Source organism: Heloderma suspectum, chromosome 2 (genome assembly GCF_057233095.1).
Source record: "Heloderma suspectum isolate Gila_16-S chromosome 2, 16-S_ref, whole genome shotgun sequence".
Lineage (NCBI taxonomy): Eukaryota > Metazoa > Chordata > Lepidosauria > Squamata > Helodermatidae > Heloderma > Heloderma suspectum.
The window spans coordinates 276641723-276668694 of NC_139459.1; the positions used below are offsets into that span (position 1 = coordinate 276641723).

General features: G+C 48.2%; 1 protein-coding gene across 4 annotated transcripts; it reads left to right on the top strand.

The window, feature by feature from the left end:
• Nucleotides 1-1436: 1436 nt before the first annotated feature.
• TSPAN17 (tetraspanin 17) lies at nucleotides 1437-26186 on the top strand. Of its 4 annotated transcripts, none has more exons than XM_084839353.1 (8): nucleotides 1437-1617; nucleotides 16541-16591; nucleotides 17538-17684; nucleotides 18686-18856; nucleotides 22153-22278; nucleotides 22878-22925; nucleotides 23291-23407; nucleotides 24722-26186. In XM_084839353.1, the coding sequence occupies exons 1-8, from the start codon at nucleotides 1531-1533 to the stop codon at nucleotides 24785-24787; spliced, it is 813 nt and encodes a 270-aa protein (XP_084695479.1). In that variant the 5' UTR covers nucleotides 1437-1530; the 3' UTR covers nucleotides 24788-26186. The 4 variants fall into 4 exon arrangements, with proteins under 4 accessions (XP_084695479.1, XP_084695481.1, XP_084695482.1 ...); XM_084839355.1 differs by having other exon boundaries at nucleotides 1437-1566; XM_084839356.1 differs by having other exon boundaries at nucleotides 1437-1621; nucleotides 24722-26185.
• The last annotated feature ends 786 nt before the right edge of the window (nucleotides 26187-26972 follow it).

Consider the following 26972-nt stretch of genomic DNA (forward strand, 5'->3'; position numbering starts at 1 on the left):
TCAGAGGGCAGTCTTAACATGGCGCCGGAAAGATGACAGTGTTTGTGCCAGGCAGGCCTCAGAGGGGAGCTCATTCCATAGGTTCTCTTAGGACTCAGCTGAGCCTCAATTTTGTATATTTCGAGTGCTTATTCAATCCTCTCAAGCAGTTCACCCCCAGCCCCACATCCACATTTCATGTGTAGCCTTGAATAGGGCTGTATATTCCCTTCAGTATTTATTCATTTTAAAAAATTTGTATCCCACTCATCAGATTTCAGCTTTCTCCCTTCCCATGCCTGCTCATTCTTAGCTCTCCCTCCCTCTCTGGCCTGCTGCAGCAGCATCACTAGCTTTCTTGTCTTAAAATGGGAACCATATTCTACCAGCCAAGGGAGGTAATGGGTGTGCATATTTTTCAGGTATGGTACAAATGTGGTGTATGCCACAAGCTGGTAAATAGGGTCTCGGTCTATCAAATAGATACAGGTGAATAGGATAGGGACGTTTATTTTGGTGTGATGGCTCTGTAAGGGAGCAGAGATGCAGGGTCCTTCCAGGCAGTCAGGTCCTAGCGCTGACAATCAAAAGGCATTGTGCGGCTATTCCATATTTTCTTACTGTTTTCTGCATCAAGAAAAAAGGCAGTGGGAAAACACAGGAGGGTTACAAGGGGAAGACAAGGACATGTCCTCATTTTGTGAATGAGGCAGGGCAAGGGTGTGATGAAAGCCTTGCCTGGAAGCACCCTCACACTTGTGAGGATCACAGCTGTGATAAAATGTGGAGGTTATAACCCACCTTAGAGTATTATGGCACCTTCACACAAATGCATTCAAGTCCCCACCCCCAACTCACTTTAGGGTGCAATCCTATGCATGTTTAGACAGAAAAAAGACCGATTTTTTAAAAAAGCATCGCTGGGGAATGCTGGGAGTTGTAGGGCTTTTTTCTGTCTAAACATGCATAGGATTGCACCCTCAAAATGAAAACGGTGTGTGTGTGTGTGTGTGTGTGTGTGTGAGAGTGTGTGCGTGTGTGGGGGGGGAGACCCCTAGAGCTCCAACCCCTTGTTATTTATTCGCACGTTAATCTATTTTTCTGTTTTGTTTTGAAATAGCATCCTGGGATGCGTGTGTGGGAGCAGCTGTGCGGTGTCCAAGAGCCCCCAACGACTCGCTGTCCCCCCTGCCCCATTTTTCAGCCTGCTTTCGCACCCATGACTTCGACGTTTCTCGCCTGCTGGGTGTACTCTGCCTCTCGCGCCTCCCGGCCCCACCGCACCCCACCCCACCCCACCCCATCCCCACGCCCGGCCGCCCGCCGCCCCTGCTCCGCCGAAGCCCGAGGAGCGCGCGCGCGCCGGCTGCCCGCACAACAGGCGGCCCCCTTTCCGCGGCCGCCGGCGCCCGCAAGCTGCGGCGCCCACTCCGTTCCTCCAGGGGGCGGGCGAGACCAGGCGCGGCGGCGGCGGCGGCGGAGCTGGGCCGCTGGCGGGCGGCATGGGGCGGTGAGCCGGCCGGGCAGCGCCCAGGCCCCGCCGCGCCCGCCATGCCAGGCAAAGCCCAGCACTTCCAAGGGCCCCAGGTCAGCTGCTGCGCCAAGTACCTGCTCTTCGCCTCCAATGTGCTCTTCTGGGTGGGTGAGCGAGCGCGACGCGGCCCGCCTGGGTCGGGAAGGGGGCAGCGGGGAGGCGCGCGAGCGCCGCCCTTGTCTCGGGGTGGGGAGAGGACGGGGGCGGGGCGGGCGCGGGGGAGCCGTTTCCCGGCTTATTGTCCGCAGCAATGTCTGGGCCTGACTTGGAGGGCGGGGGGGGGGTCGCTGGCTTAACGGGGAACAGTGCCGGCGGGGGGGTCTTTCCCTTTGCGCCAGGAGAATAACGGAGAGCGATCTCTAGGTAAGACGGTTTTGGAGGTTGCTCCAACGGGAACCTACAAAACCGACGAGGTGCCGCGCTGAGCCCAAGGTTCCTTTTCCAGCAGCGCCCACTGCCCTGGCACCAAGACGCTCAGGCAAGTGACTTCAAGATCCTTAGTGCAAGACGGGGGGGGGGGGGGGTAAGGGTGCTTTGATCCATAGAACAACAGAAAAGCACTCCTTTGAGCCCACATTTTCCTGCTCCATCCTCCAGCAGCGACCCATTATAGAGAGAAGGTAAACCGAGGCAAGTGATTTCAAGATCATCCGTGCAAGGTGGGGTGGGGTGGGGTGGGGTGCGGTGGGGGTGCGGGGAAGAGATCCACGCAACCGCACAGTAAAGTACTCCTTTGCATCCACACTTTTCGGCTCCACCAGGGGAGGGGGACGACATTGCACAGAAAAAGGCAAACTGAGGCAAGTAACGTCAAGATCATGAGTGGAAAAGTAGACCGAAAAATAGGGGGGATGGAAATAAATGGGGGGGAAGTGGGGAAAGTATCGAGGTCTTGGGGACTGTTATGACACCTCCATCCCCCACAATTGCGCCCATATGCCCCCGATGCTGTTTTTTTTTTTTCATAGATTTTAAAAATAGAAAATGGGGAAAAATAGTGGGGAAATAGCAAGAGGTTGGGGGCTCTAGGGACACCCCCCCCACACACACACACACACACACTCACTCACTCAAACCATGATCAGTAATATTTCCCCCAGACATCCTTCTTTTTTTTTTAAGGAATGTTGAAAAAATAACTTTAAAAATAGCTAGGGGCTCCCAGGGCTCCTCCCCATATACCCCCCCACACACACTTTAAACTCACAAAGGAAGCAACCCATATTCTGACCACTGGCGCTTCCCTCTAGTCTCTCTTGAGCAGGTACAGGAAGAATTAAAAAAAACCCTTTTAAAAACCCATTAGCTGTGAGCATCTTGAAGGGAAACAAATTCCTGGGTCCTGATTAGCTCTAGGAGAACTGATCAGGATGAAATGTGGAAGTCTGGCAGAGCAGTCTTCACAGATGTTGTGACATGGACATCCCTAAGGATGTAGAGGGAAAGAGAGTCCCTTAGCCTCAGAAGCAAGGAGGAGACAGAGAGTGTGCATGCTCTCAAGTGCCAGCCACATCACCACTAATGGAGGTTGGGTGGAGAGGAAAGGAGGCAAGAGACCAGTGCTACACAGTTAAGGCCAATGACTTGCTCTCCTCTGGTAAAAAGAGGAGAGAGTGGGCTTGGCCGGCAGATCACACCCCCCACCCCCGCCCTTAATAAGAAATCACACCTACTTCCAGCATTATTTGGTTCAATATATGACATGTGAGGCTGCTATTTTGAGTTACACCATTGGTCTATGTAGTCCAGTCTTGTCTATCTGGCCTCATCTCTCCATGGGTACAGGCCATCACCTCTTCTGAGCTTCCCGAGATTGAACCTGGGACCTTTTGCATGCAAAGTACCTCTGAGCTATGTGCTTGGCCCTCCAGAGATTTTTCTGGCTTACACTGTTTGGCTGTTTTTCAAATAAGAGCAGTGTTCTCCACCCACCCACCCACCTTGTCAACAACATCAAAAGTTATTCTGTGAGTTAGAATGTTAGATTAGATTCTGGCCATACATAACCAGCATCCAGCAAACTGGGTGCCCAAAGCCAGCTGACCCCTTGCTCTTGATGAAACTCACATTAAATGCTGTGAACTACATCGTTGTCCCATCTCACCAAGCAGCCTTTTGTTTGGTGAGTATTTTTCTTATTTGGGTCATTTCTCTTGATTTTGTTTCTTGCCAGTGTTTTATGCAGCAGCTGTCCAGCATCCAGATCTAAAATCCTCCCTTGCTCTCAAGTGTGCTTGTAGTGGGAGAAGACAATCAAGAGCACGACTGGGATGGTGCTCTTGCACTCATGTCTCTCTTGTGGGCTTTCCACAGGCAGCTGGTTGGCCACTGTGTGAACAGAATGCTGGATGAGATGGATCTTTGGTCTGATACAGCAGGGCTCTTCTTATGTTAATTTCCAAGCAGCTCCCTGCGATGGGAGGTGCTTTCGGACAGATGCTGACTTGGCAGATAAAACTACAATTTCCAGGGAGTGATATGATAAAGTTCATGAACACAGTGCCATCACTGCACATGTGCCAGCATTATGGGTTAGTAGAGAACTCTCAGAAAATGGATGAGCTTTTTCAGAATGTTCTCTGAAAAAGCTCAGGAATACGGAGAAGCTTTTAGCTGGGGTAGCTCACCCGCCACTACTCCCAACCTCTGCTGTTACTTCTTGTTTCCTTCCTTTCCCCCCAACTTCCACCACCAAGGAAGTTGTGCTGTGAGGTTCTGCATTCATCTGCCAGTCTGGTTGTTTCATTAACTTGCGGTTTACCAGCTGCAGGACTGAAGCTCCCTGCATTTGTTTGAGGTTTTTGCCAGTGGCTGACATAACCCCAGATGGCTCTGTGGTTGGGACAGGAGTGCCCTGCAATTCCAGACAGCAAATCTGCTCCAGCCATTAATATTTCCCTGTGACGTGCATACCACAGCATTTGTTAAGAAGTGTCTTGTGCCTGGTATATTAGCTGGTGCTGTGTTAATAGGGCAACATGTGCCTGATTATGTCTAGCGTAAATTGCTTTTAACAGTGGGCGGGGTGTTGGAATCCAGAGGTGGTCCTGATAGGCATGATGCAGTAAAAACAGAAAGACCATTGTTTTCACAGGGAAGCTATCCCCAATCCCTGAGGCATCTTCAAGGCATGAGCAAGTTATTCCTTCCCTTGAAACCCATCCTTGAAAATAAAAAGGAACATCTGCTTCCAACCATAGCATGTAAGAAAAGGTGGGGCTGCTTCAAACGTGGCAGAATTCTGACACGGAAAGTACTTCTGCATAAAATACATTGAGCATCCAGTTCCAGTGTGTGTACACTACAGTAAACAGCATATATGCACATTTGCGTATGACATTCTACCCATGGTTTGCATGGCATGCTCTTTTGTCCATAAAAGAGCTTCCCCTGTCGGGATTTCATCACTTTGGATTTGAGACTCTCAAGGTTAGCGGCATGTCCTGAGCTGCTGCAACGGTTCTAGACTGTACCAGTCACATTTGGAGTCAGAACAATGCTGCATTATTATGTATGCTAGGGAAGCTGGAGCTGCTGCACAGGGACTGTTGCTCTTTGTGAAATACGTATTTATTAAATAAATAGCAATAATCTCTGGGTGGTTCACAATACAGATTAAGCAACAAGACCATGATCAATAAGAAAATTCACAAAATAACAAGTCAAATCACATGGGGCGGGGGGAGCAAGAATTAAACCCAATAATTGCCAGATTAAAATTCCCATCAACTGTAGGTGAAATAGCATTGTCTTGACTTGCTTTCTGAAAAACAGGAAGATGACAGGCAAACCTCCTGGAGCTGGGGGTTCTACGACTGGGTACCACCATCGAATGCGCCTCCAGATCAGCCTTCCTTAACCTGGTTCCCTCCAGGTGTGTTGGGCTGCAACGTTGGAGCACCTGCTTTGCATGCAGAAGGTTCCAGGTTCAATCCCTGGCACTTCCAGGTAGGGGTGGAAAAAATCCTGCCTGAACCCTGGAGAGCCACTGCCAGCCAGTGTCGACAATACTGGGCTAGGTAGACGAAGGGTCTGACTTGGTATAAGGCAGGTTCCTGTATTCCTATGTTCCTACCATTCCCAGCCAGCACAGCTATGCTGGCTGGGAATGATGGGAGTTGCAGTTCAATACATCTGGAGGGCATCAGGTTGAGGAAGCCTGTTCTAGATCTTGCAGCAACCCCTCAGGCAACAAGCACAGTCACAACTGAGCCTGTTTGGATGATCTGCATGCAGGGGGTGGGAGTCATTCCTTCAGATGAGAATATCTGAAGTGGCACAATGTTTGTGCAAGTCCTGGGACTTGACATAGCCTGCTAAGGAGTAGGGTGAGGCATCTCTGATGAGAGAGTGATTAAACAGAGGATCTGGCAGGCCACCTGGCAGAGCAGTCAGAAAACAGGTCATGCAAAGCTAGGCACGCTGTTGTTTTGATGTAGGTTCCCTTGGATGCCTTGTTCAGCCCGGGCCTTCCTTTTATCCTGTCTGTTGGGTTTATAAACATATAAAGTTGTCTCATACTGGGCTAAGGTGGTTGGTGGTTGAGAACCAAGTCCATGCACTCTTGGATGAGACTGATTTTATGGATCCATTTCAAATCTGGCTTTGGCACTGAAGCTGCCTTGTTCACTCTGTAACCTCTCCACCTTTGCCGGGTGAGGGACGGGGAAATGCAGTCCTGTTGATTCTCCTTGACCTGTCAGTGGTTTCAGTACCATTGACCGTGGTATCTTTTTGGAGCAGCTGTCCAAGTTGGAGGTAGGCAGTACTGTGTTGCAGCGGTTTCGCATGTGCCTGATGGCCAGTTCGAGAAGGTGGTGCTGGAGGATTTGTGATTGACCCCCTGGCATTTATGAGACCCCCTGAATGAGGTCATCCTTGGATTTAGAAAGTGTAGATATCAACATACAGGTGATATTTCATCTAACTCAGATGTGGTGGTGGAAGTCCTAGATCAGTGCTTGACCATGGGAATGGACTGGATGAGGGTTAACAAGCTGAAGGTCAATCCAGACATGACGGAGGCATTGTTAGTGGGTGGTTCATCTGTCTGGATGAGTGTTGATCAACCTCTTCTGGAGGGGGTTGCACTTTGCTTAAAGTGGCGCAGGGGGGACTTGTGGTCCTCCAGTTATTGTTGGACTGCTACTCTCATCAGCCCTAGATAGCATGACCAATGGTCAGAGATGATGACAGTTTTAGTCCAACAACATCTGGATGGCCACAGATGTTTTCTACTCCTGCCCTGAAGGATCATATCCATTGTCGGGTGGTACTATTGGATCTGTCATTGGATCTAGAGGCACGGGTAGCCTTTTACCACCTTGACTGGTATACCAGCTATGGCCCTATCTGGATAACCTCCGGTCCGCGAGGATTCTGCAGAGCCACCCGGCTTGAGGGAGGCTTACCTGGACCCGTTCACCTCTGCGCCGATCGCCATTTTTCTTTAAAACCTTCCCAGGTTCCATTCCCAGCATCTCCAGGTAGGGCTAGGAAGGAATCCTGCCTGAAACCCTGGGGAACTACTCCCCATCGACAATACTGGGCTAGAGGGACCAAGGGTCTGACCTGGTATAAGCCAGCTTCCTGTGTTCCATCAACAGAGGCCTTTGTCCAAGTGCCAGCTCAACCTGAAGAGCGTTGAGTGGCTATGAGGGAGAAAGGTTCCCTAGAAAGGCTCGTGTGGCGCCTATGTTGATGTCTTTTCTGTGGCAGGCAAAGATTTTCCTGTTCTCCTAGGCCGTTTAACATTCTTTTCACATCCTCTCACTCTAAATTACCATCATGTAAGACTGATACTATGTTCTTGTCTCCGCTTTTATCATAGCTGTGCTGTTCTTAGCTCTTAAGTCTTTGGCTCTTATAAGATGGGTTTAGCTCTCCACATGACTAGGTGAATTTTGATGGTACCCGTTAGCAGATTTTCTTGTTTGGGCTGTTTTACATTTTATTGTGGTGTTTGTATTTCATGTTTTCTAATATTTGTTTTAAATTCTTTTGTGCATCAACCAAAGAACTGTGTTTCAGGGTGACATAGAAATAAATAAATAGATCCATCTAGCCCAGACGTTAGATAACTTGGGGCCCTCCAGATGTTTTGGACTACAACCCCTATCAGCCCTAGCCAGCATGGCCAATGGCCAGAGATTATGGGAGTTGTAGTCCCAAACATCTGGAGGGCACTAGGTTGCCTACCTCTGATCTAGCCCTTTACTGTTTGTTTTGACTGGCCATGGCTCTCTAAGGCCTTGGACAGAGAGAGGCATTTCCTAGGGATGTATGAAACTCACTTAGATTTTCACGGAATTTTTCACGGTGGGGCGGGAGGTGCTCCGTCCCTCCCCCTGGAATCCTCGATGGGGGTGCGATCCAGTCCTCCCCCCCAGAATCCTGCCCGGCCAGCTCCACTCCGCGGCGGCTCCGCCAAGCAGCCAGCCAGGGCCATCTGCAGCTGGATTTCCGGCTGTGGGCGGGCTGCTGCGGAGGCAAATGGCGGCCGCCGTAGCAGCCGCCATTTGCGTCCAGCCAGGCTGCCGTGATAGGCTATGTAAGTATTTACATAGACTATCACAGCTAACCCCCCCCCCCCAAAAAAAACCAGCATATGTAAATGGCGGCAGCTGCAGCGGCTGCCATTTGCGTTCCCTATTTTTCACCATTCTAGCCTACGTAAATATTTACGTAGGCTAGAACGGCGGGAAAAAAAGGAATGCAAATAGCGCCCACTACGCTATTTGCATTCCCCCTTTTTCTTTGCTGTAATAGCCTATGTAAATATTTACGCAGGCTTGTTGTTGTTCAGTCTTTCAGTCGTGTCCAACTCTTCGTAACCCCATGGACCCCTGCGCTCTCTCCCGGAGTGTACTCAAGTTCATATTCATTGCATCGGTGATGCTATCTAGCCATCTCATCCTCTGCCGTCCCCTTCTCCTTTTGCCTTCAGTCTTTCCCAGCATCAGGGTCTTTTCCAGAGAGTTTTCTCTTTGCATTAGGTGGCCAAAATATTTGAGCTTCAGCTTCAGGATCTGTCCTTCCAATGAGGAAGGAACTTCCAATCAGGGTTGATTTCCTTTAGGATTGACTGATTTGACCTCCTTGCAGTCCAGGGGACTCGTAAGAGTCTTCTCCAGCACCACAGTTCGAAAGCATCAATTCTTCGGCGCTCAGCCTTCCTTATAGTCCAGCTCTCACAGCCATACATTACTACTGGGAAAACCATAGCTTTGATTAGACGGACCTTTGTCGGCAAGGTGATGTCTCTGCTTCTTACTATGCTGTCTAGGTGTGCCATAGCTTTCCTCCCAAGGAGCAAGAGTATTTTAATTTCATGGCTACAGTCACCATCTGCGGTGATCTTGGAGCCCAAGAAAGTAAAATCTGTCACTGCTTCCATTTCTTCCCCTTCTATATGCCAGGAAGTGATGGGGCCAGATGCCATGATCTTCATTTTTTTAATGTTGAGTTTCAAACCAGCTTTTGCACTCTCCACTTTCACCCTCAACAAGAGGCTCTTTAGATCCTCTTCGCTTTCTGCCATTAGGGTGGTATCGTCTGCATATCGGAGGTTGTTGATATTTCTCCCGGCAATCTTAATTCCGACCTGTGATTCATCCAACCCGGCGTTTCTCATGATGTACTCTGCATATAAGTTAAATAAGCAGGGTGACAGTATGCAGCCTTGTCGTACCCCTTTCCCAATTTTGAACCACTCGGTTGTTCCATGTCTGGTTCTGACTGTTGCTTCTTGACCCTCGTACAGGTTTCTCAGGAGACAGGTAAGGTGGTCTGGTACTCCCATCACTTTAAGAATTTGCCACATTTTGTTGTGATCCACACAATCAAAGGCTTTAGCGTAGTCAATGAAGCAGAAATAGACGTTTTTCTGGAATTCTCTTGCTTTCTCCATGATGCAGCAAATGTTGGCGATTTGGTCTCTTGTTCCTTTGCCTCTTCGAAACCCAGCTTGTACTTCCGGTAGTTCTCAGTTCGCAAACTGCTGAAGCCTAGCTTTAGGATTTTGAGTATCACCTTGCTGCCATTTGAAATGAGCGCAATTGTGCGGTAGTTTGAACACTCTTTGGCGTTGCCCTTCTTTGGAATTGGAATGTAAACTGACCTTTTCCAGTCTTGTGGCCACTGTTGAGTGTTCCAAATGTGTTGGCATATTGAGTGCAGCACTTTAACAGCATCATCTTTTAGGATTTTAAATAGCTCGGCTGGAATACTGTCATCTCCGCTAGCTTTGCTGTTAGGAATGCTTCCTAAGGCCCACTTGACTTCACTCCCTAGGATGTCCGGCTCAAGTTCAGTGACCACACTATCATGGCTATCAGGGACATTAAGATCTTTCCTTATAGTTCTTCTGTGTATTCTTTCCACCTCTTCTGAATCTCATCTGCTTCTGTTAGGTCCCTGCCTTCTTTGTCCTTTATCATGCCCGTCTTTGCACAAAACGTTCCCTTGATATCTCCGATTTTCTTGAAGAGATCTCTAGTCTTTCCCATTCTGTTGTTTTCCTCGATTTCTTTGCATTGTTCATTTAAGAAGGCCTTCTTGTCTCTCCTTGCTATTCCCTGGAACTCTGCATTCAGTTGAATGTATCTTCCCCTTTCTCCCTTGCTTTTCGCTTCCCTTCTTTCCTCAGCTACTTGTAAAGCCTCATCAGACAGCCACTTGGCTTTCTTGCATTTCTTTTTCTTTGGGATGGATTGAGTTGCTGCCTCCTGAACAATGTTACGGACCTCCGTCCATAGTTCCTCAGGCACTCTGTCTATCAGGTCTAATCCCTGAAATCTATTCCTCACCTCCACTGTGTATTCATAAGGGATATGATTTAGGTCATACCTGAATGGTTTAGTGGTTCTTCCTACGTTCTTCAATTTAAGCCGAAATTTTGCAGTAAGAAGCTCATGATCTGAGCCACAGTCAGCTCCAGGTCTTGTTTTTACTGACTGTATAGAGCTTCTCCATCTTTGGCTGCAAAGGACATAATCAATCTGATTTCGATATTGACCATCTGGTGATGTCCATGTGTAGAGTCGCCTCTTGTGCTGTTGGAAAAGAGTGTTTGCTATGATCAGCGTGTTCTCTTGGCAAAACTGTATTAGCTTTTGTCCTGCTTCATTTTGTACACCAAGGCCATGCCTGCCTGTTATCCCGGTGATTTCTTGACTTCCTGCTTTAGCATTCCAATCCCCTATGATGAAGAGGACATCTTTTTTTGGTGTTAGTTCTAGAAGGTGTTGTAGGTCTTCATAGAACCGATCAACCTCAGCTTCTTCGGCCTCAGTGGTTGGGGCATAGACTTGAATTACTGTGATGTTGAATGGTTTGCCTTGGATTCGTACTGAGATCATTCTATCGTTTTTAAGATTGTACCCCAGTACTGCTTTTCCCACCCTTTTGTTGACTATGAGTGCTACTCCATTTCTTCTAAGGGATTCTTGCCCACAGTAGTAGATATGATGGTCACCTGAATTAAATTCGCCCATGCCTGTCCATTTTAGTTCGCTGATTCCCAAGATGTCGATGTTCAATCTTGCCATCTCATGTTTGACCACCTCCAGCTTACCTTGAGTCATTGATCTTACATTCCAGGTTCCTAAACAATATTGTTCTTTACAGCATCGGATTTTCTTTTCACCACCAGACACATCCACAGCTGAGTGTCCTTTCGGCTTTGGCCCAGCCGCTTCACTCTTTCTGGCGCTACTTGGAAATACCCTCTGCTCTTCCCCAGTAGTATATTGGACACCTTCTGACCTGAGGGGCTCATCTTCCGGCGTCATCTCTTTTAGCCTTGTGATACGTTCCATGGGATTTTCTTGGCAAGAATACTGGAGTGGGTTGCCATTTCCTTCTCCAGTGGACCACATTTTGTCAGAACTCTCTTTCATGACCTGTCCGTCTTGGGTGGCCCTGCACGGCATAGCTTATGGCTTCACTGAGTTACGCAAGCCCCTTCGCCACAACAAGGCAGTGATCCATGAAGGGGTTATGTAGGCTAGAACGGCGAAAAATAGGGAACGCAAATGGTGGCCGCCGTAGCCGCCGCCATTTGCGTACGCTGTTTTTTTGTGGGGGTGGTTAGCCGTGATAGGCTACGTAAATAGTTACAGCTGCACAGTCACCAGTGGCGGCCGCAGCAGCCCGGCCGTGGCTGGCCAGGAGTCCAGCTGCCGGAGCTGCTGCCGCCACATCCGCCCCAGGTAAGTTCCATCCCGGGGGGATTCCGCGGGTGGGTGGGGGGGCAGGAGGCCGTTCTGCCATGGATTCCGGGGGGGCGGATTCTAAAGAATCCAGCCTCGCTGGAATCTGTGGTGGAATTCTCTGCCATCCCTAGCATTTCCTAGCCTTGGTACCTGAGATCCTTTCAGATGGAGATGCCAGAGACTGACCTTATGCACAGTATGTGCTCGACCACTGAGCCATATCCTCTTTGGAATTAAGTTTACATCTTCCAGTTGACTAGGGTTTCCACTCTTGACCTATTCCATTTTGCACTATGCTGTGTACAGACAATGCTTTTTTCAATGTCTTAGAGATGGAGCTGGCATTGGCCATGGCATGCAACAGCCTCTAAAACCTATTTGATCAAACTGCCAGAACAACAACAAAAAATGGGCAGTTAAGCTGTGGGCAAGGCACTGCTTTTATCATATCACCTTCCAAGCTTTGGGGAAACTATTGTCAGAGTCCAGTCTGCTATCATGACTGTCTGTTTTATACTCGAATGATTGGTTTATACTGATGCTGGTTCTTAGCTCTGTTACATTTGGGGGGGCGCATAGGCAAACATCTGGCCAAACTCCGAATGCAGCAACCACCAGTCCTGAAAACTTTCCTTCACTTTCCATCTGTTGGGGCCATTTCAAGGGTTCTGCTGCTGGGTTGAAATTGGGAAGTGAATGATTTGATGAAATATCTCTTTGTTTCTTCATTGGAAGAGATTATTCTGCATTAGAACAATTCCATGATTTGTGTTGTGTTTATGGCTGAGAGGTTTTATCAGCATAACAGGATCTCCTGGCTTTGTATTATGTAAATTTGGTTTGCGTTGCTTACATTGATCTTTTCCTCTAGAAGGGGTTTATTAGATCAGTTGTTTTTCTTTTCTCCCTTCCTTCTCTTCAGCAAGAGCTGTTCCAGTGTTGAAACGCTGCTGTTGCAGTTGCTTACAGAGTAAGATTATTGCAGACATGACTGCTGTATATTTACATGACTGCACGATTATACAATAAACCAGAGGGGGGAGAAACTCACCTGGGTATGAGTGTTGTCTTATGCATCAGGGAAAATGGTCAGACAGAAGAAGAGGTTGTCAAGGAAGGATCAGGTCCATGCCATACATCAGGATTAATGAAAGATTTGCAAGAAAGGTTTGGGGGAATTATATTCTATCAGTCCTTTTTGTCAAAAATGGCTTGCCTGCTGGAAAATGAGAGATTAAAGCAGACAAACGTGGTGCTTTAACCTTTCAGTGGGCTTCTCCACATGGAGCTTTTATCCTGCTATTGAGATTGGTTACTCATGGAAATTTGCGGGTCCTTTAGATGACATTGTCAACCTCCAGGGCGTCTCCTACACTAAATGACCTTTATTTCATTTTTAAAAAGAGCGGAGATAATGAGCTATCAAATTACTGCACTTGAGTTCTGCTTGAGTTCCATCATGAAAAGAGGAAAACCCGCAATAAGAGGCACTAGCAGCTGTATAATGAAATATATGGAAGATTCAGATAAGGTACGAAAGGAGGAGGGAAGGAAGCGTGTGTAGAGGGAGTCTGTCGTGATCCTGCATTTAAGATGGAAGCAAAAAGCCCCGTTTTAAATGTGGGATTTTAGGCTGGTGCAGAGAGCCTTGGTTGAGAGAAGCACTCCAAGTGGGCTGCAAATGGTTCTTCTGCACAGGATTGGTTGCTAGCAGCATCCTTTTTCTGGAGACCTTTAAGCCATGGCATCCGTCATATCAAGGTAGGGACAGGGGAGGAGGAGAATAGCAAAGTTGGAGTGACCAGTTTGAATTCAAGGAATGAGGCTCTCTAGGATTGTAGGGAAAACCTTGAACAACTCCCCAAAATGCCTCTTCTTCTTTCCATGAATGCAAGCCTGGATGCTAGTTTTTTTGAAATGGTAAAGTCACCACAAAGTAAAATTTTACCATCTCAGTGATGTGTCATCAACATTATATTTGCATGAGTCCTCAAGTGGTGACAGATGACATTATCAAACCAGAGTGAAGTTTTTGTAAAGCTGATATGGAAAAATCACCTTGTAATGCCTTTACCATGTCCAAGTATTATTTAAAGGGCCTTCGCTGGAGCGAGTCTAAATCCTCTTAAATTTGAACTCTGCTTACTTCTACGTGAGGCATGCAAGACTGTTGTGATTTTGCTGGGGACAGAGTATGGCAAGGTGTGAGGCTGGTTTTAGGCAAAGGGTCAGTTCAGACATAATGATTGTGTCCTAATAAACTGTCGTTTGTTATCTCAGTTTAACCATGATTTATTAAGCCAAGAAACAATATTTTGCCCATATGCTCCCTTCTGCAGCACCTTCAGCATTTCTATAATGGTTTGCTTAAGCTAGTTTCCTTCTCAACCCAAACTGGGATATGATGGTTTAATAACAATTTACTAATCAGGTTCGGATCCTGTTTTCATTACCTAGTATACTGAGATTAAACCACTGCTTCCCAGTTTGGGTGGAACAGGAAACTGTGTTTTAAAAACCATGATAGAACTGCTGAAGCTGGGCATGAGTGAGGAGTGCACAGGTATGATGCTTCTTTGCTTAATAAGCCATGTTGTATTAAGCCAAAACCATTATGTCTGGATTTGGCCCAAAGTTAAACAGTACTTTGCATGCTGGTGGTGTTTCTTTGTGTCCTCTGGGATGGAGCAACGTAATCACATCACCATGTTGGGCCATCCCAAGGGCACCTGAGGCCTCTGTGTCCTGCCAGTTGAGATGCCTATATACAATTTCCCACAGGCAGGGGTAAGCAAGTGGCAATTGCCATAGGAAAAGGGCAAGGCCTAATCTGAGGGCAAGGAAAGAGCTCTGATCAATGCTGCTGCTGTTCCTGGAATGTCCCACTCCTACCATGGGAACAGAGCGGCCATTGTCTGTGCTGTGCCAGGCTTTGAATGTTCCAGACACCGCGTCTCTGGCCTTCTGTTTTAAAAGGCTGGCAAGCCAGGGCCAATATCAAGGGGGTGTGACACTAGTGTTAAAGGGGCTGGAAAATGGTGGGAACTCAGTCTGATCCATCCCACAGCGTGGGAGCATAAAGTTGGCTTTGCAAACTTGACCCTTTTATTAAGGGTCTTGCTTAGGTACTGGCTGCATGGGTGCAGGACTGGGAGCATGGCTGGCTAGGGGATGCTGGGAGTTGTAGTCCAACACATCTGGAGGGCACCAGGTTGGGGAAGGCTGGTCTAGATGCCTGATTCAAAGTGGACCACTTCCTGTCCATTGAGGATACAGCACAGCTGGAGAGATCCAGGTCAAGGAATCTGGATTAAGATCTCAGTGGCTTTGATTGCAGGGTGCAGGGAATATGGCTTCCAGAGCCTAATGAGGTGGCTGAAAATATTATACCCTCCATCTGTACCTGTCTCATAGTATAGCTTCTGTTTTCTTGTTGCATGCACACTTGCAGGTGTGTACTAAATGAGTACCCAATATTGGAATGTGCTTCTGCCAGCTATCAGCCAGATCTGTGCTGTGGCAGTGGCCACATTTATGACATAGCTTTGTGAATACATGTATTCTGGGCTCTGTGAAAGTGTAGCTTTGGAAGTTAAATGTTTGGAAAATTCTTGTGGGGGTCAGCACGTGGTGTCCCTATTTTCCTCTGCCACGTGTTGAAGAGTTAGGAAATCATTCATTTTATAAAGAGGACCTTAAAACCCCTCTGCCTTTATGCTCTTCACTCTCCCTATTCCCCTGTCCCAGTATGTCTTCCTCTGTGTAGGACAATAAGTTGGATTGAAACCTATCTCTTTATCAAAAACCACAAATCAGGCAGGCATCCTAAACATTGACTTCCTCCAACCTGATGAGTGCCAGATGTGTCAGACACATAGCTGGTTGGGGATTGTGGGGATTGTAGTCCAACACACCTGGAGGGAAGGCTGAAGTAGGCAGTAAGTCCCATTGGACCCAGTGAGATCTACTTCAAAGTAAACATGCATAGTGTAAATTATGCTGCTAAAACATTTTTAAATGCCGTGTGTGTGTGAGAGAGAGAGAGACAGAGACAGAGAGAAAGAGAGAGAGAGAGAGAGAGAGAGAGAGAGAGAGAGATCGTGCACTTGCCAAATTTAGCTTTGCTGGTTGCAAACGTTGGAGTTGTTTTAGGTCAGAACTCAAGGCTCTCTGATTACCAGGGTCTGGGATCCAGATCAGCAGAAGAGGGCAGCCACTATGTTGGTCCTAACCCAATATCTGTTGACATGGATAGAGGCTCCAAGGCCAGATCATGTGCGGATGCCTAGGAGGTGTCCTCCATTGTTAATGGGGTTCAGGTGGCTACAGTGCCTGAGTGTGGGCATGCATTAGGGATGGGGACGGCCCATTGGGGATGGGGACAGTACTAGAGAGGCCAGTGGTGCTGTTGGTTAGGTAGAGTGCAGTTCATGGGCAGCTTTTTCACCTAGAGGAGCTTCTTGCCTAACACAGTCCACAGGCTTCCAGTCCTCATTGTTTCCTGCATCCAGGCAAACTTGAGTATACTTCTAAAGAGGTAGCCCTTATAAGAATCTACAAGCTTCAAGCAGTGTGGAAGGTAGCTTGATTGAAGACGTCTCCAGGATTAATACTTCTGATCTTATCTCTCCTCAGAATGTGCAGTGTGTGGGAGAGGCCTGTGTTTGGATGGGGGGCAAGGGTGGGGAGAATCCAGGTGGATTTTATTGTGCGGGTGATACCTGCACATGTGAGCAGGGGGTCATGCCAGTCCAGGGGCACATTGCTCCCTCTTGTTGCACTCTGCCTAATGGTGATCTTTTCTTTTCTGCAGTTGCTGGGGGCTGCCTTCCTGGCCATTGGCTTGTGGGCCTGGGCAGAAAAGGTAAGAGCGAACAGCGTCCTGGCCGTCACATAGGGATGGGAAATTTTCTGGCTGATGTATGTAATGCCTTCTCTGGCATCCAGGCCCATAGATAGCTCTGGTGCTCCTGATTAAAGGCAGCCGTCGGCAAAACCACATCACTCCAGTGCTGAAGGAGTTGCAGTGGTTACCAGTTGTTTTCCGGGCCCAATTCAAGGTGTTGGCATTGACCTTTAAAACCCTATATGGTTCCTGCCTAGTCTATTTTAAGGAGCGCCTCCAACAACACCAGGGACGCCACTCAACAAGATCAGCCTCGGTAGGCCTTCTGTCTGTCCCATCAGCCAGGACAGCTAGGCTGGTGAGGACCAGGGAGAGGGCCTTCTCTGTGGGAATTCCCTCCCTAGTGACCTCCGCCATGCCCCCTCTTTGATGAGCTTCTGCCGGTCTTTGAAAACCTGGCTGTTCAGGCGGGCATTTGGGGTGGGTTAGGGTTTTTTAGAGCAATGTTGTTTTGTTCAGTTGATTATGTAAATTTGTTGTATTTCGTGTTATTTGTATTGTACGCTGCCTAGAGTGGCCGGCTAGCCAGCTAGATGGGCGGCTGATAAATCAAATAAACAAACAAACAAACCTATCTGTGTACCCAGCCAGGGTCCCCGAGTAGCTCTCCGCCTTTGGCTCTGTGGATTAACAGACCCAAACATTAACACACAAGGATTAACACACCTTGACCGCTGAGCCCTTGTGGTGCCTCCCTATGCTACCAGCCCCTCATGCTGAGCAGCACACATGCAGGACTCACAGATCATCTTCACACATCCATTGCCACAACATCAGGAATGGTATGCCAGGTTTGTTGGGCATGTGTATGGGAAGCCTGACTCTTGCTGGAAGGGGCCTTGGCTGTGGGGCCAAGTTCAGCCCATCTCCCCTTCTCCCCCTGCCCTGCCCTGTCTCTCTCCAGGGTGTGCTTTCCAATTTGTCATCCATCACAGACCTGGGTGGCTTTGACCCTGTCTGGCTCTTCCTCGTGGTTGGAGTGGTGATGTTCGTGCTGGGATTTGCTGGCTGCATTGGGGCCTTGAGGGAAAATACATTCCTGCTCAAATTTGTAAGTCTTTGTTTCTTCCGGCTTCCTTCCTGAATGATCTAGCTAGCACCACATGAGCTGGACATCCCTGGTTCAGATCTCGGCAAGGCCACAAGCTCAGTGGGCATGCAGCCTTTAGCCAGCCGCTCCCTTCCCCAGCCTCAGTCCACCTCATTTGTAATACAGAGATAATAATGCTGGCCCACCTTTTGGATGACTGAGATAATGTATGTGAAGCGCTCTGAGCACTTGGGAGACATACTATAGGTCAGACTTCCCCACTCTGGTGCCCTCCAGATGTTTTGGGTGGCAGCCCCTAGGATTCTTAACCATTGGCTATGCTGATGGGACTCAAAGTCCAACACATCTGGAGGGCATCAGGTTGGGGAAGGCTGGTCCAGAGCACTACTGAGTAGCAGTGTTATTTCTGATCCAGCCTCATTGGGACCCAGCCTTGAGAGAGGCTGCAAACAGGCATTGCTGCACACAGAGTACTAATAGCAGTTGGGTTTTCCTTTGGCACTGCAAGGAGGATTAGGGCAAGCAGTGGAAGGAAAACTGGACCTAGTGCTTGGAGTGGAAGTATTATGCAGGGAGCCAATGTTATTTGGTGTGGGGGGAGTGGGTTTTTATTGATTTATTGCTTGCTTGCTTGCTTGCATTTTTATACTCCCCAATAGCCGAAACTCTCTGGGCGGTTCATAGAACAAAACTTAAAATAATTAAATGTGATAGCATAGCATAGTAAAACATAATGTGAAAGCCTTAATTTTAGAACAGAACAAGAGCAAAGTAAAAACCAGCAGCAGTTCAAAGCTCTCCCCTCCTTCCTTATTTTTCCCTATATTTATAGGCCACCCTATAGCAGAAGCTCTCAGGGCAGCCTATGTCTGATCAGTGTGAGGGCAATCCTTGCCCGTCTGCAGGGCAACATGTGGGTTCTTAGAATGCACCTGCACTGCCTGGACAAGCAGGATTCTTTCGTCTTGCATTCTGACAACATATCTCTGCTCTGCCCCCAGTTCTCTGTGTTCCTGGGGCTCATCTTTTTCCTGGAGTTGACGGCTGGTGTCTTGGCCTTCATCTTCAAGGACTGGATCAAAGACCAGCTCAACTTCTTCATCAACAATAACGTCAAGGCCTACCGTGATGACATCGACTTGCAGAACCTCATAGACTTTGCTCAGGAATATGTGAGTTGTAGAAATTCCCATGAGCGACAGGCCTATTCCTAGTTTGTGTGTGTGTGGTGGTGGCTGTATGAAAAAGCCCTGTTTGCCACATGACAGCTTGATAAGCAAGTCTGACAGTCTAGTTAAGTGTTGCTTGTCCTCGGTGAATGGCTGGCTGCAAAGCTATGCCTAAAGATCCCTCCCAAGCCAAAAGCATTAGAAAGGTGAGGTGTAGATCAACATGAAGCAACATTTTGAAAACTCATGGAATGATAGAACAGTAGGGTTGGAAGGGGCCTACAAGGCCATTGAGTCCAACCCTCTGCTCAGTGCAGGAATCCAGGTCAGAGCATCCCTGACAGGTGGCTGTCCAGCCTCGTCTTGAACGCCTCCAGTGTGGGAGAGCCCACCACCTCCCCCGGTAATTGGTTCCATTGTCGCATTGCTCTAACAGGAAGTGTTTCCTGATGTTCAACTGGAATCTGGCTTCCTGTAACCCATTATCCCCATTATTCCGTGTCCTGCACTCTGGGATGATCGAGAAGAGATCCTGCCCTTCCTCTCTGTTGGCAACCTTTCCAGTACTTGAAGAGCACTATCATATCTCCCCTCAGTCTTCTCTTCTCAAGGCTAAACGTGGCCAGTTCCTTCAGTCTCTCTTCACAGGGCTTTGTTTCCAGTCCCCTGATCATCTTCGTTGCCCTCCTCTGAACCCTCTCCAGCTTGTCTGCATCCTTCTTAAAGTGCGGTGCCCAGAACCGGACACAGTACTCCAGATGAGGCCTAGCCAGTGCGGAGTACTTCTGATCTCGTCATTTGTTCAGGGAATATTGCTCTGGCTATACAGTGCCAATGGCTGTGTACAGCAGGGATGCAAACTCTATGTCTGGCTCATACTGAGTTGGTTCAGGGAGATACACTGCTCCAAGGCCTAGTGCAGAGCTTCAGCCCCGGGAATGCAGGAGGCACGCAAGATCACCAGGCACTTATGCCAGTAATCTGAACTCAGTTTTGGTTCTCTCTTAATGTACTTCCAGACTGGTGGCTCCTTGTGCTACCCAAGCATTGCTCTTTTTCGCTAAGCTATGTGCAGAGTTGCAACTGATTTTATGCACTTCTGGGAGTGTAGTGCTTCTTTGGAGTGTTCCATCCCTACTAGTGGGCCTGGCATAGCAACGTGGGCACAGAAGGGACAAGTCACCCAAGTCTGCTATTTTGTAATCCATTTTAACTGATTCTTTAATTTGAGCAGAAGTACTGTTTATTTAGGTGCTATTGTGTGATTACTTCCATGGTTTTTAAAAAATTATTATTCTAAAGGTAGGCAAAGAAGTGTTTTAGTGCAAATTAAAGATCAGCAAAAAAAATCAAAACCAATAACATGGTGCTAAGATGCTGTCAACCAGAAAGGCAGTGTGTTGTTTTTGTTTTTCTTTAATCAGTGTTTAAAATTGTGCTGAAATGCTTTCCCATGTAAGTGCTATTGTGTGAATATTTCAATAATTTTAAAAAATGGGCAAGAAGGCGTTTTAATGCAAATTAAAAGATGAATTAAAAAACAAGCTCTCTGATAAAATGGCACTGATGGAAAGGTGTGCCAAAGCACTGATAGGTTCATCCACCCAATAGGTCACTGCACAGGCCAAAACCACTGGGGCTTGTTTCATGCTAGGCGTTTACTCTGAAATAGCCACACTTTGTTCATTTACTTTTTACAGAGCATCTTCGTGCTCTCGTCATCAAATTGTTGTTCTCCTGTATTTTCTTCTGTCTCTTGTTGGACCGTAGAAAAAAAACAGAACAGCAGAACAGTCTCCACAGATGGCCTTGGTGCAGCCAAGTCCAGATGTTTTGGACTACAGTGTCTAGCATTCCTGACCCTTAGCAATGCTAGCTGAGGCTGATGGGAGTTCAAGTCCATAATATCTGGAGGGTACCAGCTTGGGGAAGCCTGTCTTAGTGCTACTCCTGTGCTGATTGTGCTGCTGTTCTGTTCTGTCTGCAGTCTGAAAAGAGGAGGAAGCAAACACAGGAGTATGGCGATCTGATAACAACAGCACACACATCCCCCATGAAAGGTGTTCTTCAGGAGTCATGATTCTGACATGCCCAGCCAGTGATTGGGTGGGTGAATCTATCTCTATGCATCTACTTTGATATAACGTGACTGTTCGCTTTCTTGTCAGCATCATTTCATCAGTGCGTATGTTTTCAGTCAGGCTTTTAATTTGCCCTGAAATGACTTTTTGCCTATCTGTTAAAACACACACACACTCTAACATATTTGCACACTGGAGTTTAAATGAGAAAATAATTTCAGTGCAAATTTTTAAGAAATGATTAACACCGCCCACCCCCAACACTGCCTTTCCAGTCAGTGCCATTTTATCACTGGGTTATTTCTTATGCCAATTTTTTAATTAATGCTAAAACTCATTTTTAAGACGATGTTAAAAAAAAACTATGAAAGTAATCAAGAAAGAGCTTCACATTAAAAAAAGCATTTTTGTGCAAATTAAAGGATCAGGTTTTAAAAATGTATAGCACTGATTTTAAAAATGGTATGCTCAGAATTATCCCTTTCTTCATCCTCACTGCTTTGTCATGATCGTTTGTGTGAATGGAGTACAGTGGGATTTGCACGCTCCAAAAAATGCTTTACACTCCAAACTGTGGAAAGTCTACATGCAAATTTTCAGAGAATTTAACAGCAGAAGAGCCATGATTAGATAGTTCTAAGAGCCACTGGTCTGGAAGAACCATCATGCCCATCAAAAGAAGACAGAAGAGTAGTGTTTAGCTGACCAAAACCTGTGGGGATTGTACCACTGTTCCACTGGATTTTCTGTGGTCTGAAAGGAGACGGAAGAACCGCAGGGAAAACGTAGGAGACAAGCGATTTGATGATAGTGCTATGTAGATGGCCCATAAAATGTGAGTGAATAACACATAGCTATTCCAGAGTAAATAACTAGTGTGGAAGCACCTGATACTCCCTGTGGGGTTAGAATGGTAATAGCTGTGAGGCCCAAACCAGAGGTGACCCTGCCATCTGGTGGCTGATGATGTAGCTGCAGCATTGCCAAAACGCTTCTGGTAGCCAATATATGAAAATGATGGGGACTCTCTTCTACCTTTTACGTGTCCTGTACAAGGGCAGTTAACCGATTTGCCCCATATAATATTTTTGACCTCAAGAGGTACTTCCTCAGGACTAGGCTTGTCAGTTGCATCCATTTCTGTAGCGTGTATTAGTGCTGCTGTGTGTTCCTGTTTTCTGGACACTTGTCCCAGTCTAGCACTGTCTCCTTCTCTAGTGGTCTTGCTGTGGGGCCCACGGACCTAATGACTGGAACCTCAACATTTATTTCAACTGCACTGACTCCAACCCCAGCAGGGAGCGCTGTGGGGTGCCCTTTTCCTGCTGTGTCAAGGATCCTGCGGTAAGAAGCCGAACCCAAAAGGATGTCTTTCCCATCCTTCTTTCCAGCTAGACACTTAACCTCAGGAACAGCCAGTTGCAGGGTGGGGTGGATTCCTTGTTGCTTGTCCGTGCTAGGCCCAAACACTGTCTGTAGACCATACTTAAGGTCAGAATTGCTCAAGCATGGGGATCGCTGCCTAGACTGGGGTATGTAACAGGGCTAGATTAGATTGACCGTGATCCAGTCTGTCCCAAAATATTTGTAATTCCATGAACCAACCTGGCACAGGGATGTGTTTCATGGGCTACCATTGTCTGGGATGGGGGGAAGCAGCCTTACCCAGCGTGGTGCCCTCCAGATGTTTTGCACTCAGCCCAGCAGCATGGTCAGTGATTGGGGATTATGGGAGTAGTCCAAAACATCTGGAGGGCCCCAGGTTGGGGAAGGCTGAGGTTGAGGGCGAAGCAGAGGGTTGCAGCTGAGCCCTTTGGAAGGATGTGGAATGCAAAGCCAGTGCTGGGGAGATTTAGAGGAGAAGCAAAGTGTCCCTTCCCAGGGAAATGGTTGGGGAGCTTCCCAAGAAGGTCAGATCAGCTTTGTGTCCTCTCTTTCCCCAGGAGGATGTTCTCAACACGCAGTGTGGCTACGATGTCCGCCTTAAACTGGTGAGAGTCGGGTTGGCTTGTTGGGAACCGTGGTGGGGAGGAACTGGGTGGACATGCCTCTTGGAAGTGAGCTTGTAGGATGAGGCAGAGCTGGGCTCAGAGCACATTTGTGTTCTTTGTGAAGGGCAGAGATCCAAACACAAGGTTGGGCCGGTGCATGTTCTGAATTGGGGCTTGTGGACATGGGTCTGGATGGGAGTGCTGGGCTGGTTCTAGTGGCCATGGAGCAGAGGATCTGCAGGGAGTGTGAGTGGGCTCTGGGCTCTCCTGTTTTAGCTGAGGCTCTTCTTCCCTCTGGGGGTGGGGAAGGCCATTCCCTGCCGCCTGCACACCCTTTTTGCACTCTCGCCTTTCCTTTTCTGCAGGAGCTGGAGCAGCAGAGCTTCATCCACACCAAAGGGTGTGCTGGACAGTTTGAGAAATGGCTCCAGGACAATCTCATTGTGGTGGCCGGGACCTTTGTGGCCGTTGCGCTGCTGCAGGTATAAGCTCTGGTGAAGCTGTGGTTCTTGTTCACAAGAGCGACTCCCGTACTTGAAGACTTTATAATGTGGTCCTGAGTTTCAGGTTGTGCAGCAGGAACCTGCAGAAAGACTTTATTTATTTCATTTCTAAGATTTATTCATCACCCTATAGCCAATAAGTCTCAGGATGATCCACAGTGAAACACACAAATAAAATCCAAAATCCACGTAAAAACAGAAATGGCACCATAAAACAATCCATGAAAAGCAGTCATCTGGATTCTTTCCCCTGGGGATCAGGCAGATCTCTGTGTCTTCCAGTCTTGGGCTGTTCCGAAACAAGAAAGGGATTCTGGGGGGAAAGTGCACAAATTAGCATTTTTGTCCCATGCAGAAATTATGCCCCTGGCTGGCCCAGAGTGGGCCATACTTTGCAGATCTCTCAGTGACCCTTTTCCTCTCCTCTGCCAAAGGGAGCAATTTCCATGCTGGTGTAAGGGAAAAGGTGGAGCAGTTATTGCTGTTGCGGGGGGGGGGGGGCACCTGAGGCATTCAGGTTTATTTTTTTTATGTATTTAAAAGGTTTATAAGCTGCCTTTTAGGGTAAACCTTCCCAAGACTGCTTACAACAAGACTTAAAGCCATGCAATATAATAACACTCATTAAAAGCAATACAAAAAATGAAAAATTAATGCTTAGAACCAGATGGTATCATATATACTGTCACCCCAGTAGAAGGTAAGCAGGTGAGTCTTTAGGGCCTACTTGAAGGCCTGTCGTGATGAGGCCTGGCTGACAACAGTTGGAACACGGGTGGGGCGGGGGGCTGCTAGGATGACTCATTGTGTCCGCCACGGCTCTGGTTTGCCAGTGCAGCCGAAACACCCATTTGGAAGTGGTGGGTAGGTGAAGCTTTCAGGCTACTTTCCTCTTTCCCTGGGTGTGAAGCAGGAGATGGAATCTTCCGGGGACCGCCATCTTGTTTCTACTTACTCTGATGGGGGAGCTACTCGGCCCCAAGACGGAGCCTCCAACGCACATCCGTTCAGCCTCCTGAAAATGCTGCCCAGAGGGTCATGGGAGCCTGCTGAATGGGGCGAGCTGTGTTGGGTGGGAGGGCAGAATCTGAAAATCAGGCAGAGGTGCCTTCCGTGAGCACCACAGAGAGCAGGTCCTGGCCCCCGCCCATTGAGCTGAGAGCAGTGTGTGCGAAAGGGAATTGCATAGCCTCGCTCGTGGCCCCAAGATTGCGCACCATGTGCACCCTGGCGCGTGGTAGCGGCTGCTTCTCGCCCTTGCTTCCATGGCTCATCCTCAACATTGTCTTTCAGATCTTTGGGATCTGCCTGGCCCAGAACCTGGTGAGCGACATCAGTGCCGTGAAAGCCAACTGGTGACACCGGAACAGGGCCAGTGCCATCGTCTTTGTAGACTCACTGTGCCCTCCGCAGGACTGAAGCCACAATCTCAGCCACAGCCGTTGGGAGCTGCTGTGCCATCAACGTGTTCTGTGTTTGTGTGTGTGCGCACGTGTGTGCGGAGCCAGTGCCACCAGTATTAATGGCTGCCCGGTGCCCTTCCTCAGCTTTCTCTTCCTGGTTGGGGCACAGATGCCGTTTGAGTTGTGGATGGCAATGTAAATAGTATTTATACAGGGCTTCTGAGCAGGGTTCCTTCCACCCCACTGAGCAGCCTGTGACACCTGCAGGCCGCAGCCTAGGGCCAAATGATAGAGTCAGCTCTGGATTTGTGTGAGTTGCCACAGGAGTCCCCTGCTGCTGAAGCATGGCCCGTGGGGCTTCCTGTGGGGAAGCTGGTTGGGACCATCGCCCTGTCCCTGCTGCCTGGAGCAGCCCCCTGCCCTCCCCAAAGCCTCTACTTCAGTGTTCTGTGCTCCTCTCCCCTTCTGCTCAGGTCCCCACTCTGCCAGGGGGGTTTGAATTAGGGGGACACGGGGCTGGGCTCCCCGCTTCAAGCTAGAATAGATTTTGCTGACTTACATGGATCACCTGGTTGGTCTCTGCCCTCCTGGTCCTCTAGTGGGATCAGGATCAAGACCGAAGGGTTACAAGAGGCTGCCACGCCTCATTTTCTGTGGCAACCCTCACCTCTGCCTGCTGTGTTTTTCCAGGAAGACTTTTAAAGCTCACTCCTGCAGCTGTGCACATACGATATGGAGAGGAGTGTGCCCAAACGGAACCAAACCTGGGCCCATCCGCAGCTACCCACCAAGAGAAAGAGACTAGCAATCTGCTATGTTGGGGGGGGAAATAGTGGCACTGTAATAGAGATGAAACCCGCCCTGACCATATAGTAGTACTCATTTTGTATATTAAAGAGGGGCAGAAATGTACATGTTTCCTTAACTTCAGTCGTAAACAAGTATGGGCGAGCAGCCGTTTGCGTGAGTGTGAAATATGCAACCCTTTGTATGCAATACCTTCTCTTGTTACGCATTTGTCTGAAAGGCCCATGGGGAGCACTTGTGACCTCTGGGGCCTAAGCAGAACTCTGTTTTGGCCCATTGGGCTGTGCCCTTTCCATGAGCTGCCTCTTGACCCACATTTCGAGGACTGGCAGGTGACACTGCTGAGAGGACCTTGGCACATAGCAGGCAAAGGCTTTGTCTGGGTAGCCACGGTCCAGGTTCTGCCACTTCCTTGCCCTCTTTCTCTCTCTCTCTCGCACACGCACACACGGTTCTTCCCTAATTCCCCTGGGCTCTGCTGCTAACAGGACTGATCAGATCATTTGAAATTCTGTGACCTGCTGTACCCAGTAAATCAATCCCTACCAAATGGATGTTGTCTTCATTTCCCCCCTAATGAGCCCAGCTGGCCTTTGTGTCGAAGGAGCGATTTCCATGCCTTGGAACCAGTTTGTCTTGCTTTTGGTCTGTGGAATGGGTATATGGGGATGCTGAGATCCACCTCCTGAGTAAAATCCAACAAAAGTCCTACTTAGAGTAGGCCCATTGAAATGAATAAGACTTACGTTAGTCAGGACTAAGGCCCCGTTCATTTCAGTGGGCCTACTCTAAGTAGGACTTAGGTTGGATTTTACCCACTGTCTCCGTACCCCACGCCACCCCCGCTGGAGGACAAGGTTGTGCACTCTCAGTTTGCAGTGCCAGCGTCTCTCCACATGGGGGCACTCCTGGCCAGCTTTTCTCCACCGATAATTACAAACGCTGTGTGGCTGTTGCTGTGTATTGCCAGCAGCAAGGAAAACGGCTGTATGCAAAAGTGTGTGTGTGGTGAAGGAGGTGGTGGAATGAGGGTGCTTAGCCAGTTCCTGTCTGTGGTGGGTTTTCTATTTACTGTCACCTTTGGCAGCTGAAGCATATTTGCTGATGTATTTCACAGTAGCACCCTTTCCCCTCACCCACCCCCCCAAAGGGAAAGCTATTATGAAACTGTCAGCATATATGAAAATGGAAAATAATGACTGCATATGTAAAAGGTGCAACCTATCCATCTTAATCAGAGAGCAAAAGATAACTTGTTAGGCAGATTTACGTTTAACTCAAAACGTCTTCGGCGTGCTTGACTGTTGTAACTGTTTTAGGGCTTATAGAATCAT